Below are 17,541 nucleotides of genomic sequence, written 5' to 3' on the forward strand. Positions count from 1 at the left end.
GGCCGTTGATCTCGCGATGGGCGGTTAGGATCGGCCTGGGGAGGGACGGCCGGCCGGAACAGTGTCACCGGCGGCCAGGCGCCATTGCCGGCGGCGTGGAGGTCATGGTCGCGCGCGGTTAGGGTCTAGGGTTCACCAAATGGACATCCAAGGGCACCGGTGAGCGCGGGGGAAGAAGGGGGGTCGCGGCTATGCCGTTACGGCGGTCGGGAACGGCGGCTAGCATGGTGGCCGCCATGGCCGGCGACCATGGCTCACGGAGCTCGCAGCTAGGGCTCAAGAAGCCAAAAAAACGAGAAATAAGCTACTCAGGGAGATAGAGGGGAGAACGGCGAGTCTCACCGCGGTGAAAACTGGAGCGGAGGTGGCTCGGTGATGGAGGTTCGCGCGGAGGTCCCGAGCTCGACGATGGCAGATTGGCAGAATGGCGAGTCTGCGCGCGGGGGGTCGGGCTACTATTTGAAGCGGCCGAGGCACCAGGGGGGTGCTCCCACGACGCCGTTCGTGGGCGATGGTTGCGGCTTCACGACTTGACCGGCGCGGGGCGAGCGGAAGGTTGGGGGCGGCGCCGACAGGTGGGGCCAGGCGGTCAGCGGCTGGGCACGGGCGCAGGCGCACGGCAACGGTTGACGCGGCTGCTGGGCCGAGCGGCCGAGGCGCGCGGCTGGGCCGGCGATTGGCAGGCCGAGCGGGGAAAAGGGGAGAGGGGCCAGCGGGCCGAAAACAAGGAAGGGGAGGAGATGTTCATTTTTCCTTTTTATTTTCCAAACAAATTTTCCCAAAAGCATTTTCAAATAATTTTTGAATTCATTTGAACTCTAATTCAAGAACAATCATCCCATGAATAAATATTGCAGCAGCATGTATGCATCCAAAAGTTTCTAATCTTATAATTGATTTTAATTTCCCAAAAATTATTAATTTCCTATAATTGAATGCACACTTATTAACATAATTAAATCAAATTTACTTATTTTAAAAGAATGAAAAATTTTGGGTGTTACAGATTATTATACAGCGAAGCAGTATTCTATTCCATAGGCAACTTGAGCACGGTTGAAACCCTAGCCTCGATGTCATACTGCTACGAACGTATTTCCTTGCAGGAATCCTAATCCTCATGGTACGTTTCCTCGTCGAAGTCATAGTATTCTTCCGTGCCAAAGTCTGGAGGTCAACAACGGGTGAGTACATATGTACTCAGCAAGCCCTAACCATATTGTGGAAATATAAGTGTAGTGGTGATTATAATTAAGGGTTGGGTCCTAGCGGAGTATTACCATTCCCACTAGTACCCGGATTAGCATCAATTCCATTACCAGTTTTATTACACATAAAAGTAAGTCTAATCATAGTATCCCATCCTAGCATTTGCCTATTCCAAGGACGTGGCTATTCGAATAAGTTTAAGTAACTCTGCAGAGGTGTATAAATTTCCCCACACGATAGGTGCAACCTCATCCATGATCAGTGGACAAAATAGACCTAACGAGACCTCGTACCCAAATGTACGCGACCTTAGATGTCCATATAACTCTACCACGGCTTCTCAGGGGTTGAAAACACAAATACCGGAAAGATACCTAATCGTCCCAACGTGATGATACCAAATCATCACAGAATAACATGGCTCGAACACGGCCAGAAATAACATGGCTCGAACACATTCTTTGTTACTCACTCTCTGTTCTTCGCTGCTGCAGGTAGCCTACTCTCAATTCCAGCCCTCGCGTAGGGAAAACCTCTCTTAGTCCCTTAAGGGCTCCAGGTACTCTACTCCTCTCCTCTCCAATCTTTCAAAATGGTAATGATTTAGGAATTATGTTATGATGTGCTTTTCGGCTGTTCCTATGGATTATAGCATATTCCTAGATTTTTTACTGTGTTCTTCTCTATTTGTAGCATATCCTTGTGTGTGATTTTGTGGACATCTTGTTATAGGCGCCTAGAAAGTTGCCCTTCCTAGTTTCCACAATTTGAACCAAAGTTCCAAACTGATAGATAAAAAGTAAGGTATTTTGGAGTCATTTTTGCCTCAGATCAAAGTATTAGACATTGCGAACCACTGGTAAAGCTTGATCAGTGTTTTGTTTTTATCTTTTTCAAGCTTGCATGCAAACTGTTGATTGGTGACTAGCAGGGAAATTGCATTGCATGTAACTATACAAATTCTGATGGTGATAATAATCATTTGAGCTCATTGCACTAAAAAATTGATAAATATTTTCGCAGCTTTCAGTGGCTCCACCTCTTCCTTTTATAATTCCACTTGGAGGTTGTTGACCTATCAGTACTCTTTTCCTTGTTATATGATAAATAAGCCACTGTAACATGCTAGCAATTGACCTGTTTTATTTCGAGTGTCCTCTTCTAGATATCAGTACAAAATATGTTATTTGCTTGTGTTTTAACTAATTCTTTGGTGCAAGTAGTTGACAAATAAACGATGCTTTCTTTTTTATGATTTGCAGGAGGTTACATAGATCTAATTTAGATTCTTACAAATTGTATATAAACAATGCTTTCTTATGTATGATTTGCAGGAGGTTGCGTAGATCTATTTTAGATTCTGACAAATTGTATGCAATCTCAGCACATTTGGCATAAGCTTTAAATTTTCAGACTAGTTGCCTGTCTTATATTGCCAATCCCAAAGTAGGGATACTTCACAACTTCTATGCAGTTAAAAAGAACCAAATGACAATGATATATTTGACTCTCCAGACTTGATCATTTCAGTGCCTGCTAAACTATGCACCTTCATGCAGGTTACTTATGCTTTGTATTAACTTGCACTGCACTTTACGTTGATCTGAATTTATCATCTCCTGTTCCTATCAAACCTGTTGTCTAACTCAGCTCCACATGTTCAGACTTCAGGCTGAACTCTTTGTTTGGTTGGCTACAGTGTAATGAAAAATAGTGTAATGAATAGCACTTTGTTTGGTTGGCTGGGTATCATTTTCCATTCCCTTCTGTGTTCGGTTAGGGACAAAGTGCTTAGAGTTTTTCTGACTTGTGCATGCAAGCTAGTCATCTTTGAGTATGAATATAAACTGTGAGGTCATCTTTGTTTGAATTTTGTTACCTATGTAGGTCCCATTATTAACTTTATGTGTGTATTGTGTTGTTGTATTCAGGTGGAGGGAGGCCTTGGAGGTGTACATGATGCTGGATAATGTCACCAGGAAGCCAACATATGACATTTTGCTTTTGATAAGATGGAGTTGAGGCATTTTATAGTGAATCTAGTTAGATTGTGCAAGCAAACATATGACTTGTGCCTGCCATTAGACCTAGCTAGGTTTTTGTGTGCTTTTTGTTTTGTAATGATGACCTGTCATGGATCAAGATGATAGAACTTGATGTATTGCTAAATATTGGCTTCAATGAAGACTTGAGAGATACATTTATCTAATAATGTGGTTGATGAGTGTTGTGGGCATCTATGGTATACATATGTATGTAGTTGATGAATAATGCAACATGTTATGGATGTTTATTAGGATTGAAATTTGGTTAATATGAAATTAATATTATATATAATATATATAACTATGCCAGTTCATAGCGACTGATTACTAGTTGCTAAAAAGTTTGATATCATCAAACCATTGGTTGCTAAAAACATGTCACAAATCATTGGTCGGTATAAATATTAGCGTCCAACTATCAGTCGCTATAAACCTTGTCGGTCGCTATAGACTTATAGCGACGCCACTTACAGTGACTTATACATCGGTCGCTATCACGACTATAGCGATAGATTTAGAGTCGCTACAGATTGGCTGTGGTATAATGATGGGCTCGAACGCGGCCAAAAAAACAAAAGCTTAATGTGGAAGATCACATAGCATCCACGTCAATAGGACCACGGAAGAAACCTATCACCATGTCAGCTCCTGATATTTCACTGCCTACACCGATGTCCTAGTAGAAATTATACTTCTATCTAACGGGGTGTGAGAAAGCCTACCCATAGACATGTGGTTGTACGTAATATCTCACTAGGCGAGAGGGACTACGAACCGGTCCTTATGTGACCGAGGCAAGTATCTCCCATAGGAATCCTTTCTAGGCATCCCTGCATAGTTTACCACCACTTTCCCCTGTTGGGGTTTAGTTTTAGAATTAGCAATTTTAAGTTCTATCATTATCCCTAAGTCTATTCATAACATGGAGCTCATAAAGTAACAAGATAAACATTTATCTTATTCCAACAATGTTCATATCACAATAACCGAGCTCATATTCTAGGATAATAATCTTATAGTCATGTTTTAGCATTTTAGTGGTTTAAAGCAAGATGGTTGGGACAGGAGCTAGGACTTGCCTTCGTCGTTGTCACCTTCCGGCACGTCTATGAAATTTGGGTCCTCATCCTCCTGACGATTACCATCATCTGTCGGGTGTATCGATCGAAATAAGACTACCGCTAACCACAAAAGAAAGGGCAAAACCAAACATAGAACAATATTGTGGTACTAGGTGCAAATGATAGGATTAGATTTTAGATGAATTTTAGAGGTGGTTTCATGTAAAAAGGAGTTAGGGTTTAAAAGTTATATATTTTAGAAGTTTATTCTATAGCTATTTAACTAGGTAGAAATTTATATGCATTTTCTGGTTAATGAAAATATAAGCAAACTACATGATTAAATTCCCTAATGCATCTAATTTATTTACAAATTTTCTAGGAATTTTTCTAAGCTAGAAAGATGTATTTTTAGCTCTATATGTACAATAGCCGGGTGTACCCAGCGTTTTCTAAAGTGTACCCCGCGCTGTGTGTGTGGTGTGTGTGTATGCGGATGATAGGTGGGCCACTCTGCCTATGTCAGTGAAGATGGTGGCAGCGGCATTATGGCCTAGGGCCCATGCGTTAGTGTGTGAGAGAGAGGGGAAGGGACAGACGGGAGGCGACGGTAACGGCAACGCTGTCATGTACCTAGCCCACACGTCAGAGACAGAGAGAGAGGGAGAGGGAGACTGCGATGGATGGGGTGACCACCGTGATGCGGGAATAGGGGAGAGGGAGGCCCAGCTCATCGGCGCAGCGAACCCGGCCATACGAGGCTCTACCATCGCGACCAATTGCGTGTACGTGAGTGCGGGTGAGTGGTGAGTGGTGAGGGTGGTGTGGTGCCCTGGGCAACTTTGCCAGTGATGGCCTACGGCCATGGTGGCTCGGTGGAGTGGGGCACGCGGGGACAGCGCAACACAGAGGGGGAGACAAATAACTAGATAGCAAAAGAGATAGGGGAGGGGCTCTGGGACTCACCGATCACTCCAATCGACCAAAGACACAGCGGGGGTGAAGGGAGAAGTCGACACCAATGGCGCCGACATACTCTGATTTGGGGGAAATTGGGAGAAGGTGGAGAGAAAGAGGAGAGAGGTGGAATAGAGAGGGAGATGGTGTGTTCCTGCCCTCGGCGGACCGGATGGTGGAGAGGGCGGGGAGAGGCGTCGCCGGCTAGGCCTATTTATAGGCCAGCTATGTCGGTCCCGGTGGTGAGATATTTTTCTCGGCTGCTCTTATCCACCACGCGCGCTCATGGTTGACCTCATCAGGTCACTTTCGCCACAGCTGGTGCTTGCCCATGCGCACGGCGAAATGCCTTGGTGGCTACTCCGGTGGCTCGGCATGGAGACGACCATGGCGTTGGCATTGACGAGTTCACAGTGAGGGAGGAGAGGGGAGAAGAGGAGAAAAGAGGGCGCCATGGGGTACCATGGTCTCCTCATGTTGCCGTTTACCTCTATGTTGACGGTAGTTAACAACCAATATAAACCATCAATTAAACATGCACACGGGCATAAATATAATCACCAATGAAGGTTTAGGGGTTTAAACTAATAAATTCCATAAGTTTTGGTGAATTTGTGTTTCCAGCAGGGTTTAATCAGAAAACCGCCAAGGAGGACCTAATCGTCAAAGGAAAATACGGAGTTCCGCCGCTGTACCTACGTGGGAAGACTCTAGAAGGGTCCAAAAGCCATGTCACCGAAGCGGAGGGCCACCCCCTAACAGGTGGGGCTGTCCAGCCCCTATGGACCCCACCTATTAGCCTCGTCGCTATGTTGGTTTCCCACCGCCTTTGAGGATGCATCTAGGCCATTGCTTAAGTCGGTTTGATCCAAGGGCACATGTTGGACCCTCAGGGCTATATAATCCAACCCCTGCCTCTCCCCCTAGGCATAACCTAAGTCATCAAGTCATTTGAGAAGACAGAAATCCTAATCTCCTCAGAGCTCCTCCGCCATAGCATAGCTAGTTAGGATAGATCTAGAGGGAGACAAGTAGGACTTCGCTTGGATTCTTGATCTTGTCAAGAGCGTAGTTCGGTATAAACTTTGTACCCCTCTCTCTCTTGTTTCTCCATTATTTTTATATGCTAGTTACAATTGTTATGACAATCTCAATGTTCAACTTATTCATGTTCTTCGTTATGATGTTTAACGTCTACTTTGATTATATAATTAGTATAGCTAGTTTATCATTATGTTTATGCACAAGGTCGTATAGCGCTCACTCTAAAGTACACGGGGTGGGTGGTCGATATTGTGTAAGCGTGGTGCTTATACATTGTTTACCTATGAATACACCCTATATTCTGGGTCATGTGATAGATCACGGATGTGACACTTCCATTGAGTCCTTTGTAGTCCACTACCCGAATATAGGTGCACATAGGATCCGATTACAAAGGTAGAACAAGATCTGCCCTCAATCTTCCTTAGTAATATCCCTTATGTGTAGATATGATAATGATGATAGCCATGATTACTAGGTGTAATTGCACTAATCAAATGTATGCTTTGACTTGTAATTAAGAATGACTTAGGAATTATTCCTCTAATATTCTACCTGACCATGCTAACGATGTAGAAAGGAGTGCTCTTATTATTACTCATCATTTATACATATCTTATCCTATGACTTATCCTGTTGTGAGTAGAGTAATGGCTATGGTTTATTTCTCCTTCAATAGTATAAGTTATCAATACATGTCCATGCTAGACCTTCCCAGTGGTAAAAATATAAATAACGATACCTGGAATACTCTCGGGTAAAATGCTACAATGGTATATTATCTGTGCACTTGCGGATACTTTTCATTCATAGATTTATATATATTCTCTCTAGTCACATAATTACTAAAGAACTGCTTAGTGTTATTCTAGTAGTAATACTACGTAGTACCAACACATATCTCTGGCATCATCACTAGGGATGACAACCTAGTAAAGTTAGGAGATATAGGTTTATAATAGGTGGCTAAGTACTGAAACAAGTGACACATTAATAAACAACAACACTTCGCTGGGACCAAGGTGGAGCTGGCGGGGCATTGACGTGCGGCTGTGCCGCGTATAGCTGCCAGTCGTGAGGTTGAAGACGGAGCTAACACGCGGGGCTCGGGCATCAGCGGGATAGAGGGAGAGAAGAGAGGGGCGCAGGCGAGGTTGGGCCAAAAGCTGGGCCATGGTTGCTGCGGCGCTGGCTGGGCTGGCCCACGCGGGGAGGAGGGAGAGAGGGAAGGGGGAAGAGATGGGCTGCGGCTGCGGGTTGAGTGAGAGAGAGGGGGAGAGATTGAGCCCAAGTGACTTTTCTATTTTTCCTTTCTCTTTTCTATTTCCCAGATTATATATGCATATGTTTAAATGATTTTGAATTCAAATTTGAATGCATGAGTATGCAAAAGTGCACCACCATAAGTTCAACAAGTTAAGCAAACATTCTTACACAAAGTTTCACACATCAAGTTTGTTTTCCTACGTTAATTTATTTATAAATATTACCTATGTTGATTATATATTCTAGTTCCTATGCAATGTTTTAAAAAGTTTAAATTTTTATTGATTTTTAAACTAGGTCAAATTTTTAGGGTGTTACAGTACACAACTTTATTCTATACATAGATAGTTTAGGGGCTGCTTTGTCTCTAGCTAGTCTTTGACTTGTCTTCATTTGGTCTTTGATGCACCCTTTTCTCGTGCCTCCATGACCCGGTCCTTGTCCGCTTGCTCCTCGTGAATCAGCCTTCACCGAAGACATTAATATAGTTGATGCAGGCGAAGCAGTTGACGTGGACAAAATAGTTGTAGATGATCGTGACATGTCTTCAAGCCTTCACTCATGGGTGCTAGGCAAAGCTTTTGTCTTCGAGCGGATTGCATGTCCAATGCACTCCGCGCCAACCCCTCTTGGCTGGCGCTTGTAAGAAATTCTTTCAAAGATGGCAATGACGATCGCTTCACTCTAAAATATTGGTGAAAATGAAGTTGTCAAAGATGCCGATGACGTCTCCTCCACCCCAAAATGTTGGTGAAAGTGTTGTTGATGACATTGACATCATTGGCGACCCCCTCCCCCCGTTGAAATGTTTATTGAAGGCGTAGTCATGGATGTCAAAGTCGGCGGCGTAGCCCTTGCCAACACGTTTCAGGATCGGTCTTCCTCATTTTTCGGTGGCAGAAAGAAGAAGAAGGAAGACACCAGAAAGAAGAAGTTTCTTAACTCCGTCTACATGAATGTTGGTCGTCGTTCGTTGAGCATTTATTTTCAGGCATTTTACCGAGTGTTTGCCTGTGCGGTCATCCATACTGCAAAGCGTCGTACATGTTTGATTTTGAGATCTGGAGCTATTCACAGCATGGGTACAATCTAGATGAAAATAAGTTTCTGGATATTTATGTAATCAAGAGTGTTTGTAACGTGTTGATGTACCTAACTATTATCTAATATAATTCTTCTTTCATCGCAAAAAAAAAAAAAAATTGTGAGGCATGATTCTTTCGCTCACCAGTCATCACTCCTCACCGTTAACTGCATAATGTACAATTTATCTTTGTCCTCTACGATTCTATAACATTTGAGGACCGCTGACAAATTTACAATCGCTGCAGATAAACAAAACTGTTATCTTTCCATGCACAACTTGCTTTACATCTCTGCAGACGCTGCTCGAGCAAGTGAAAAGCAAATAGATTGTTTCGGGTCTTGATCGTTCTGTTTGGGGACCCTTTACCATTATGCTTCGGTTGAGTAATTTTTGGCAACCTAAAGTTACTGAGTTCTTTTGATATCATTGTGTACATAGGGATTGAAAAAGATGCATGTGGCAATCTGCGGCTGCTGACTAGTTGATCTCGTTGAATATGTTTTTTGCGGATGTCATGGAGCCTTACGGTGCTAAGGCGCCCCTTTCGGCTCGTACCAAGTGCTCATGCGGTGAATGGATGTTTTGGACCAACGTCGTGACACATACGATGAATGCATTTGCACATAAAAAGAATGGGAAAGCGTTTTTATTTAGCTTTGCCCTCACGTATCTTTGGAGTGTCTTTCACACGTGTATTTTTGGAGGCTCGAAGTCTTAAGGCTTTTCATTTAGCTTCGCTCTCGTGTATTTTTAAATTAAGGGTCGAAGTCTTGTGCCCTTAGGCTTTTTATTTAGCTTCGCACTCACGTATTTTTGGAGGGTCAAAGTTTTAATCCCTTAGACTTTTCATTTAACTTCGGCCTCCCATATTTTTGAAGGGTCGAACTCTTAAGCCCATAGGCTTTTCATTTAGCTTCGTCCTCATGTATTTTTGGAGGGTCGAAGTCTTGAGCCCTTAGGCTTTTTATTTAGCTTTGTCCTCGTGTATTTTTGTAGGGTCGAAGTCTTGAGCCCTTAGGCTTTTCATTTAGCTTCACCCTCGTGTATTTTTAGAGGGTCGAAGTCATGAGCCCTTAGGTGTAACACTCTGAAATTTGCATTCTTTTGAAATAGCTTATGATTTTAAAACGCAATTATGTGAGCATTGAAATATAGGGAAATAATAATTCTTGCTAAATTAAAATCAATCATAAGGTTAGATACATGATGTTGCATACATGCTGGTGCACTGGTGTTTTTGTTGTGTGTGTGTTTGTTAGCTCTTGAGATCTCCGGTACGGGTGAGTCGACCACTCACCACCGTTGCTGACCACGCACTGTCGTTGTCGACTACACACTATGGCTAGAGGTAGAAGAAGGGAGAGAGAACAGAGCACACACACATAACACAAGCTCTAGCGTTGGTCGGAGCTCTGCAGAGAAGATGGCAAGCTGAACTCTCTCTTTACTGAGTTGCAGTGGCAAACTATATATACAACTCTATCCATCTAATCCTAGTACACAGACATGTCAGGCTGCCATGCTACTACAGTGACTAGATGTGACAGCAGGGCTGACTTTGGCGCCTGCCCCTGCTGTGGCTACTGTGCGACAGGAGAGCCATTCGACGTCTGCCCCTACAGCTGCAACAGTGCAACAACAAGGAGCCCTTTACGATGTCACCTATCCCTGCAGTGCGTTCACACAAGGGGAGCAATAGATTACTTAACAGTGTTTTGGTCTGAAATTCAAACTGAATTCAAAACTGATTTGAAAGGCTTTGAAAAATTCAGTTTTCAGAAATAGGAAAAGGAAAACGAATGTGCCCCCTCTCAGTTCTTTTGGCCTGTTGGCTTTGCTTACAGCGCTGTGCTGCATGGGCACCTGACGCCGGCCTAGCTTCAGCACCCGTGGCCCAATGAGACGGTCCAGCAGCCAAGCAGCAGCGCCGTTCCTCTTTTCTCCCTCTCCTGGCTGGCTGACAGCCCAGCTGCGCCCCATGTGACGCTGACGAGATGGCCCTGCATGTCAGTGACTGCGCCATCTTCTTCCTCACGATGGAAAGAATGATGCCGTTTTCCTTCTTTGAAGCCGCCGAATCCCTCTCGATCTCCTTCTGTGGGGAGTACAACCTCAGATACCCACAACAGATCACATGGGCTGTGTCTCCAGGGACGGCTCAGCCCACAAGACGAAACCTTGCGGAGCACGACACTGCTCGGTGCCTCTCGTAAGACACCGAGAATATATCCTGAAGATACTATAAGATTTGTTAGGATACGTATGATCCTATGATTCCTGTAATCTGTTATTACTTTCTGGTTATATCTCAGATCTAATCGACTTGTAACCCTGCCCCCGGACTATATAAGACGGACAGGGACCCCCTCCAAACTCACGCAATATCATACGATAGCCAATACAATCCAACAGACCACAGGAGTAGGATATTACGTCATACAGACGGTCTGAACCTATCTAACGCATGTGTCTCTATTGCCTTCTTGTTCTTGATTACACGCCTCTCTGTCGATCAATCTACCTTCATGGGATATCCCTCGGAGGACTGCCGACGATATTCTGTCGACAGGTAGCGCACCAGGTAGGGTTGTGCATGCTGTTTCTATATCGAACAAGATGGTACGTTCCACAGGCTCTTCGTCCCTCCCGCAGTCCGGCCAGATCTTCACGATCAGATCGATCTTATGGATCATCAACACTAACGGAGTCGGAGAGCTCATCGAGCCGACGCAGATCGATTTTGCGCCGATCACCTCAACACCTACGACTACAGATCCGATCTCGGAACTGCCTCCGAGGTCGCCTTCATCGACAACTCGCCGCTCGCTTCCTTGCTACCAGAGGAGGCAGATCAACAATGATGATCTGATCGCATCCATTGATCAGGTTGGTCAGAAGCTCACCGATTGCCTCTCCATCGCTGAATCGGCTCTAGACACTCTTGTTCAGCGCCGACCACCCTCCGATCCAGATCTATCGGAGGCTGCTCGAAAAACTCCATAGGTTGCGGCTCTGCCCTTCGGGCTCACCAACGTCGTCGCCACCTACCAGGATGCCCTAAGGGTCAAGTTTGCTAACCAGGTTGGAGATATCCAACCTCCCGCCGACTAGTTTGCCGACCAGCCTCCACCGGCCGTCAACATGCTGCACGTTGGCCAATGCTCTAGAGCATCCCTCCAAACCATCCTGGAGGAGAATATGGACTCCAAGTCCCGAGGCTCTACGGAGACCGTCGCCGAAACCACCACCGAACTACTCCCTCTCCCTCCTTTCCGTGGCGGCGCAATATTCAACGTCAGCGTCGACAGTCCCCCATGGGAAGGGGAAACCGAGGAGGACCGCGCCGCCTGCATCAACAGGAACGTCAACCGTGCTCAGCGCCGAGCTAACGAGGCTGCCCTTGCTATGGCTGAGGCTCAGCTTAACTTGCAAGGAAGGCCACGCCAACTCCAACGCAACCTCGATGACGAGTTCATTCGTGTTGACGGCCACATCGCCTATAAGACCCCAAGCGCCAACCTGGCCGTGGCCGCCAACGAGCTCACCCGGCTCCTGCAAACATTGGAGGTCGCCAAGGTCATCGCCATGCTTAAAGCGACGCACTACAAGGTCAACGAGATCCGCCAGGATCAGAGACCTTCATACTCCACCAGCTCGATTCACCGATCAACCACGCCAAGATCTGATCGCCACCCAAGTCGCTTCACCGACCAGCACTGCGACGACAAGCAACCCCTCCAAGGGGGAGCTAGGGACAACTACGTCGAGCACCTTCACCAACATGACCAGGAGGTCGACAAGGACATCTGAGTGCACCTCAATAATCTCCAAGACGCACGACGACGTATCGACGAGCGCCGCTTCGGTCGCCATGAAGAAGAAGTACGCCACTCCTAAGAGTACGAGCAAGAGTATGGTAACCCGGACTCAGCTCTCGAGATGCTCAACACCGGCAACGCTGCAGATCATGGCCCCGACAACCCCAAAGGGCCTCCAACTTTCACGAGGGCACTCCAAACACTCTAGTGGCCCTGTGGTTTCAAAATCACCAAGGTCGAGCCCTACGAGGGAAGGATGAACCCCACACAGTGGCTATAGGCTTACGCCACTGCTGTGCGCGCTGCCGAAGGAGATACCAGTGTCATGGCAAATTATCTTCCCGTCATGCTTATGCCAACCACCATGAACTGGTTCACAAGTCTTGCCCCATACTCCATCGGATCCTGGGAAGAGCCTAAAAAAGTCTTCATCGACAACTATGTGGCTACGTGTACTTGGTCGGGCACCAAGCATGATCTGAACTGCATCTACCAGAAGTTGTCTGAGCTCCTCCGTAGCCACATTAGATGCTCTTCCGAGATGAGGAATTCTATTCCCAACATCACGGAAGCTGAGGTGATCACCGCCTTTATCCAAGGACTCCATCACCACGAGCTTCATTCCAAGTTCAACCGCAAGCCATCCATAGGGATTGGCGAGATGATCGCGAACGCCAACCAATATGCCAATGCCGAGGAAGCTGAGGTGCGCTTCAATGGGGATGTGGGCACTCATCGCCCAACTTGCCACAGCAACGATCGCCCCGACGACCGGCGCCACAGCAACCGCTGCTACGACGACCGTAGTCATCATCAGGACAGCGGCCGTGATCGGTCAGAAGGATCCAAATCTGGCCAATATCGCCGCCACCGGCCAAACCACATCATCGCCGTCATTGATGAACCTTGCACCAAGCGCAACTACAGTGAGCAGTACAAAAAGATACTCGATGGCCCGTGCCCTCTCCACAAGAATGCCAAGCATAAGATGAAGGACTGCCTTGGCTTGGCTAAGGAGTTCTAGGCCAAAAAGCCAGATGACGACAGGAACAATGGAGCTAGAGGCTGTCGACCACCTAGGGGAAACAACAATGTCTTCTAGGATCACGATAAGGTGGTCGCCACCATCTTCGGGGGCCTTGCCTCCACCGAGAGCAGAAGAGAACAGAAGCTCGCCGTGAATGCAGAAGATGCTGCCGCCAACCCTAGCTATCGCCCCTGATCTGAGGTCCCCATCACCTTCAACAGGGCCGACCAGTGGGCGGATATCCCTTTCATAGGGTGTTTCCCCCTCGTCCTCAATGCAACCATCCATAATGTGCTTTTAAGAAAAGTTCTCATCGACGGTGGGAGCGCTCTAAACCTCCTCTTTGCCGGAGCCCTAAAGGAGTTGGGCCTTGGGATAACAGATCTCACACCCTCGGACTCCTCCTTCTAGGGTGTGGTACCTGGTAGGGCATCAAAACCCCTTGGGGAGATCACCCTACCAATGCAGTTCGACATGGCAAGCAACTACCGCGTTGAGCACATCAGCTTCTACACCGCCAACTTCAACACCGCCTATCACACCATACTTGGTTGGCTAGCTCTGGACAAGTTCATCGTTGTACCGCACTACGCTTATCTGGTGCTGAAGATGCCTTCACCTATAGGAGTCCTGGCCCTACGGGCCAACCTCCCCATCGCCAAGGCCAACGAGACAGAGAGTCTCGCCCTCATCGAAGCCACCAACCTCTCCATCCAGATGGTCAGCATGGTCACCGACGCCAAGACAGTGCCTGCCGATGACCTGGAGATCCCATCGCTAGAACCTCCTCGCGCCTCCGCTAAGTCCAGAGAATCCAAGGAAGTCAGCCTCGGTCTCGATGACCCCTCCAAGTCCATGAAGATTGGGACTCACCTCGACCCCAAATAGGAAAGCGCGCTCATCTCCTTCCTATGTGCCAATGCCGACGTGTTTGCTTGGAAACTTGCAGACATGCCAGGGGTACCATGGGAGAAGATCGAGCACTCCTTGAATGTCTCGCTGACCGCCAAACCAATCAAGTAGAAACTCCGATGATTCACGCCAGACAAGAAGGAGGCTATTAGGGTAGAAATAAAATGGCTCCTAGTTGAAGGATTCATAAAAGAAGTGTCTCATCCTGAGTGGTTAGCAAACCCTGTTCTCATTGAAAAAAGAATAAAGAATGAAGAATGTGCATTGATTACACTAATCTTAACAAACACTACCCTAAAGACCCCTTCGGTCTGCCTCAGATAGACGAGGTTGTAGACTCCACCATCGGCTACGAACTGCTCTCCTTCCTCGACTGTTACTCCGACTATCACCAGATCTCCCTCAAGGAAGAAGACTAGATCAAGACGTCGTTTACCACGCCCTTCGGTGTGTACTGCTACACCACCATGTCCTTTGGATTCAAGAATGCCTAGGTGACTTACCAAAGGGCCATCAAGATGTGCCTCGATCAGCAAATCGGCCGCAATGTCGAAGCTTACATCGACGATGCGGTTGTCAAGTCTAAGACCACTGACAATCTTATCGCCGACCTCAAAGAAACATTCGCCAATCTAAAAAGGTACCGATGGAAGCTGAACCCTTCAAAGTGCATCTTTAGAGTTCCATCCGGTATACTACTGGGCTACATTGTCAGCACTCGTGGCATCGAACCCAACCCTGACAAGGTCTCCGCCATCACCAACATAAAACATCTGACCTATGTAAAGGACATACAAAAGCTTACGGGCTGCATGGCTGCTCTAATCCGCTTCATATCATGCCACGGCAAAAAGGGACTACCATTCTTCAAACTCTTCAAGGCCTTCGAGTGTTTCTCCTGGTCAGAGGAGGCGGAAACAGCTTTTGAGCAGCTCAAGTTGTTTCTAATGAAGCCTCCAATCATGACGATGCCTCGACTAGATGAAACTCTACTGATCTACATCACCGCCACTTCTCGCGTCATTAGCACAGCTATCGTCGTCGAACGCGAGGAGGTCGGGCATGCCTATTAGGTGCACATCCAGTCTAATTCATCAGTGAGGTCCTTAATGAGCCCAAGACTCATTATCCTTAAGTTCAGAAGTTGTTATAAGATCGTCGTGGTCATGCACGCTCCGTCATTACTTTGAGTATTACAAGATCATCATGGTCACCAAGTTCCCTCTGGGGGACATTCTTCGCCACAAAGAGGCCAATGGCCGCATCATCAAATGAGCTGTTGAGCTCGGCACTTACTCCATCAAATATAGAAGCAAGCCTACCATCAAATCTTAGGCGCTCACTGACTTTGTTGCTGAGTGGACCGAGATTCAAGAGCCCATCGTCGCAACTTGCCCCGAGCACTGGGTGATGTATTTTGATGGCACCCTCAACATCAACAGTGCTGGTGTGGGCATTTTGTTCATTACGCCAACCAAGGATAAGCTCCGATATGTTCTCTGAATACATTTTTTGGCCTCCAACAATGTCGCCGAATATGAAGCATGTCTCCATGGACTCCGTATAGCTGTTGAGCCCAGCGTCAAATGCCTCATGGTATACGGGGACTCCACGCTGGTCATCAACTAGCTCAACAAAGACTAGTCCTACTCTAGTGACAAGATGGATGCATATTGCGCCAAAATCAGGAAGCTTGAAGGAAAATTCTATGGTATCGAGTACCACCACGTGGTACGAGATCAAAATCAGCTCACCGACCACCTATCCAAGATAGGCTCTTCTCGGGCCATGATTCTGCCTAGGGTCTTCGTTCAAGATCTTTTGGTGCCATCCATTAAGGAAGTGAAGGAAGTTCAGGAAATTCCCCCCACCGAGCAGCTGGTACTTACAGTACCTTCGCCGGTTGCTGATTGGAGGGAGCAGTTCATCAAGTACCTCTTCAGCGCCAAATTACCCACTGACAAGATTGAAACCGAACGCCTAATCCATCAAAGCAAGCATTACATGCTGGTGGACGACAACTTGATGAGGAAAAGTGCCAAGGAAGGGATACTGCAAAAATGCATCACCCAAGAAGAGGGAGTGAAACTACTTCTCAAAATTCACTCTGGTTCCTGCGGCAACCACATGTCCCTGAGAAACCTGGTCGGCAAAGCTTTCGGAGCTGGTTTTTACTAGCCTATGGCCATCTCCGATGCAGAAGATCTCGTCCGATGTTGTGAAGGATGTCAATTTTTTGCCAAGCAAATACATGTGCCGGCACAAGAACTACAAACCATCCCAGCTTCCTAGCCTTTCACATGCTAGGGACTGGACATGATTGGTCCTTTTAAGCCAGCGCCAAGTGGTTTTTGGTACATGTACGTCACCATCGACAAGTTCTCCAAGTGGATCGAGTACAAACTGCTTGTCTCAGCTACTGCAAAGAAGGCAGTCGAGCTTTTCAAAGATATCATCCATAGATTCGGTCTCCCAAACAGCATTATCACCGATCTCAGAACCACATTCACTGGTCATCATTTTTGGGACTTCTACGAAGACCGATGCATCTCCGTCAAATACGTCTCTATTGCCCATCCCAGAGCTAATGGCTAGGTTGAACGGGCGAACGGCATGATCCTTGATGCCCTTAAAAATAGGCTATATCAGAAAGAAGAAAAGCATCCAGGTAGATGGCTCAAAGAGCTACCAGCTGTGGTCTAGGGACTCTGCACTCAAGCTAGGTGCAACACCGGTGTGTCTCCATATTTCTTGGTCTACGGCTCAGAAGCCATACTACCAGCGGACATTGCCTTCCGAGCATTTAGGGTGGAACATTATGATGAAGAGCAAGACACAGCTTTTCGGATAGAGGATGTCGATAGGGCCGAGGAAGAATGCCTAATCACCCACGTCTGCACAGCCAAATACCTAGAAGGCTTGCAGAGGTACTACAATCGCTCCAGATATGTATTCTCCACTCCATGATGAATAAAGTTTTGGTCGCCATAATTTGTCTCCATTTTTTCTCCATTACGATTTAATCTCCATTTACGGTCGCTGAGCTCTATGCTACTCCTTAATGAACTCCAATACGAGATCACCATAATTGCTTCATCATGTTTCTCCATATCTC

At 46.6% G+C, this 17,541-nt stretch overlaps 1 protein-coding gene across 1 annotated transcript; it reads left to right on the forward strand.

Annotated features, from left to right (window-relative positions):
- The first annotated feature begins 13,988 nt into the window (after nucleotides 1-13,988).
- LOC136491860 (uncharacterized) lies at nucleotides 13,989-14,402 on the forward strand. The gene has a single exon (XM_066488076.1). The coding sequence runs from the start codon at nucleotides 13,989-13,991 to the stop codon at nucleotides 14,400-14,402; it is 414 nt and encodes a 137-aa protein (XP_066344173.1).
- The last annotated feature ends 3,139 nt before the right edge of the window (nucleotides 14,403-17,541 follow it).

The sequence above is a fragment of the Miscanthus floridulus genome, chromosome 11, assembly GCF_019320115.1.
Source record: "Miscanthus floridulus cultivar M001 chromosome 11, ASM1932011v1, whole genome shotgun sequence".
NCBI lineage: Eukaryota > Viridiplantae > Streptophyta > Magnoliopsida > Poales > Poaceae > Miscanthus > Miscanthus floridulus.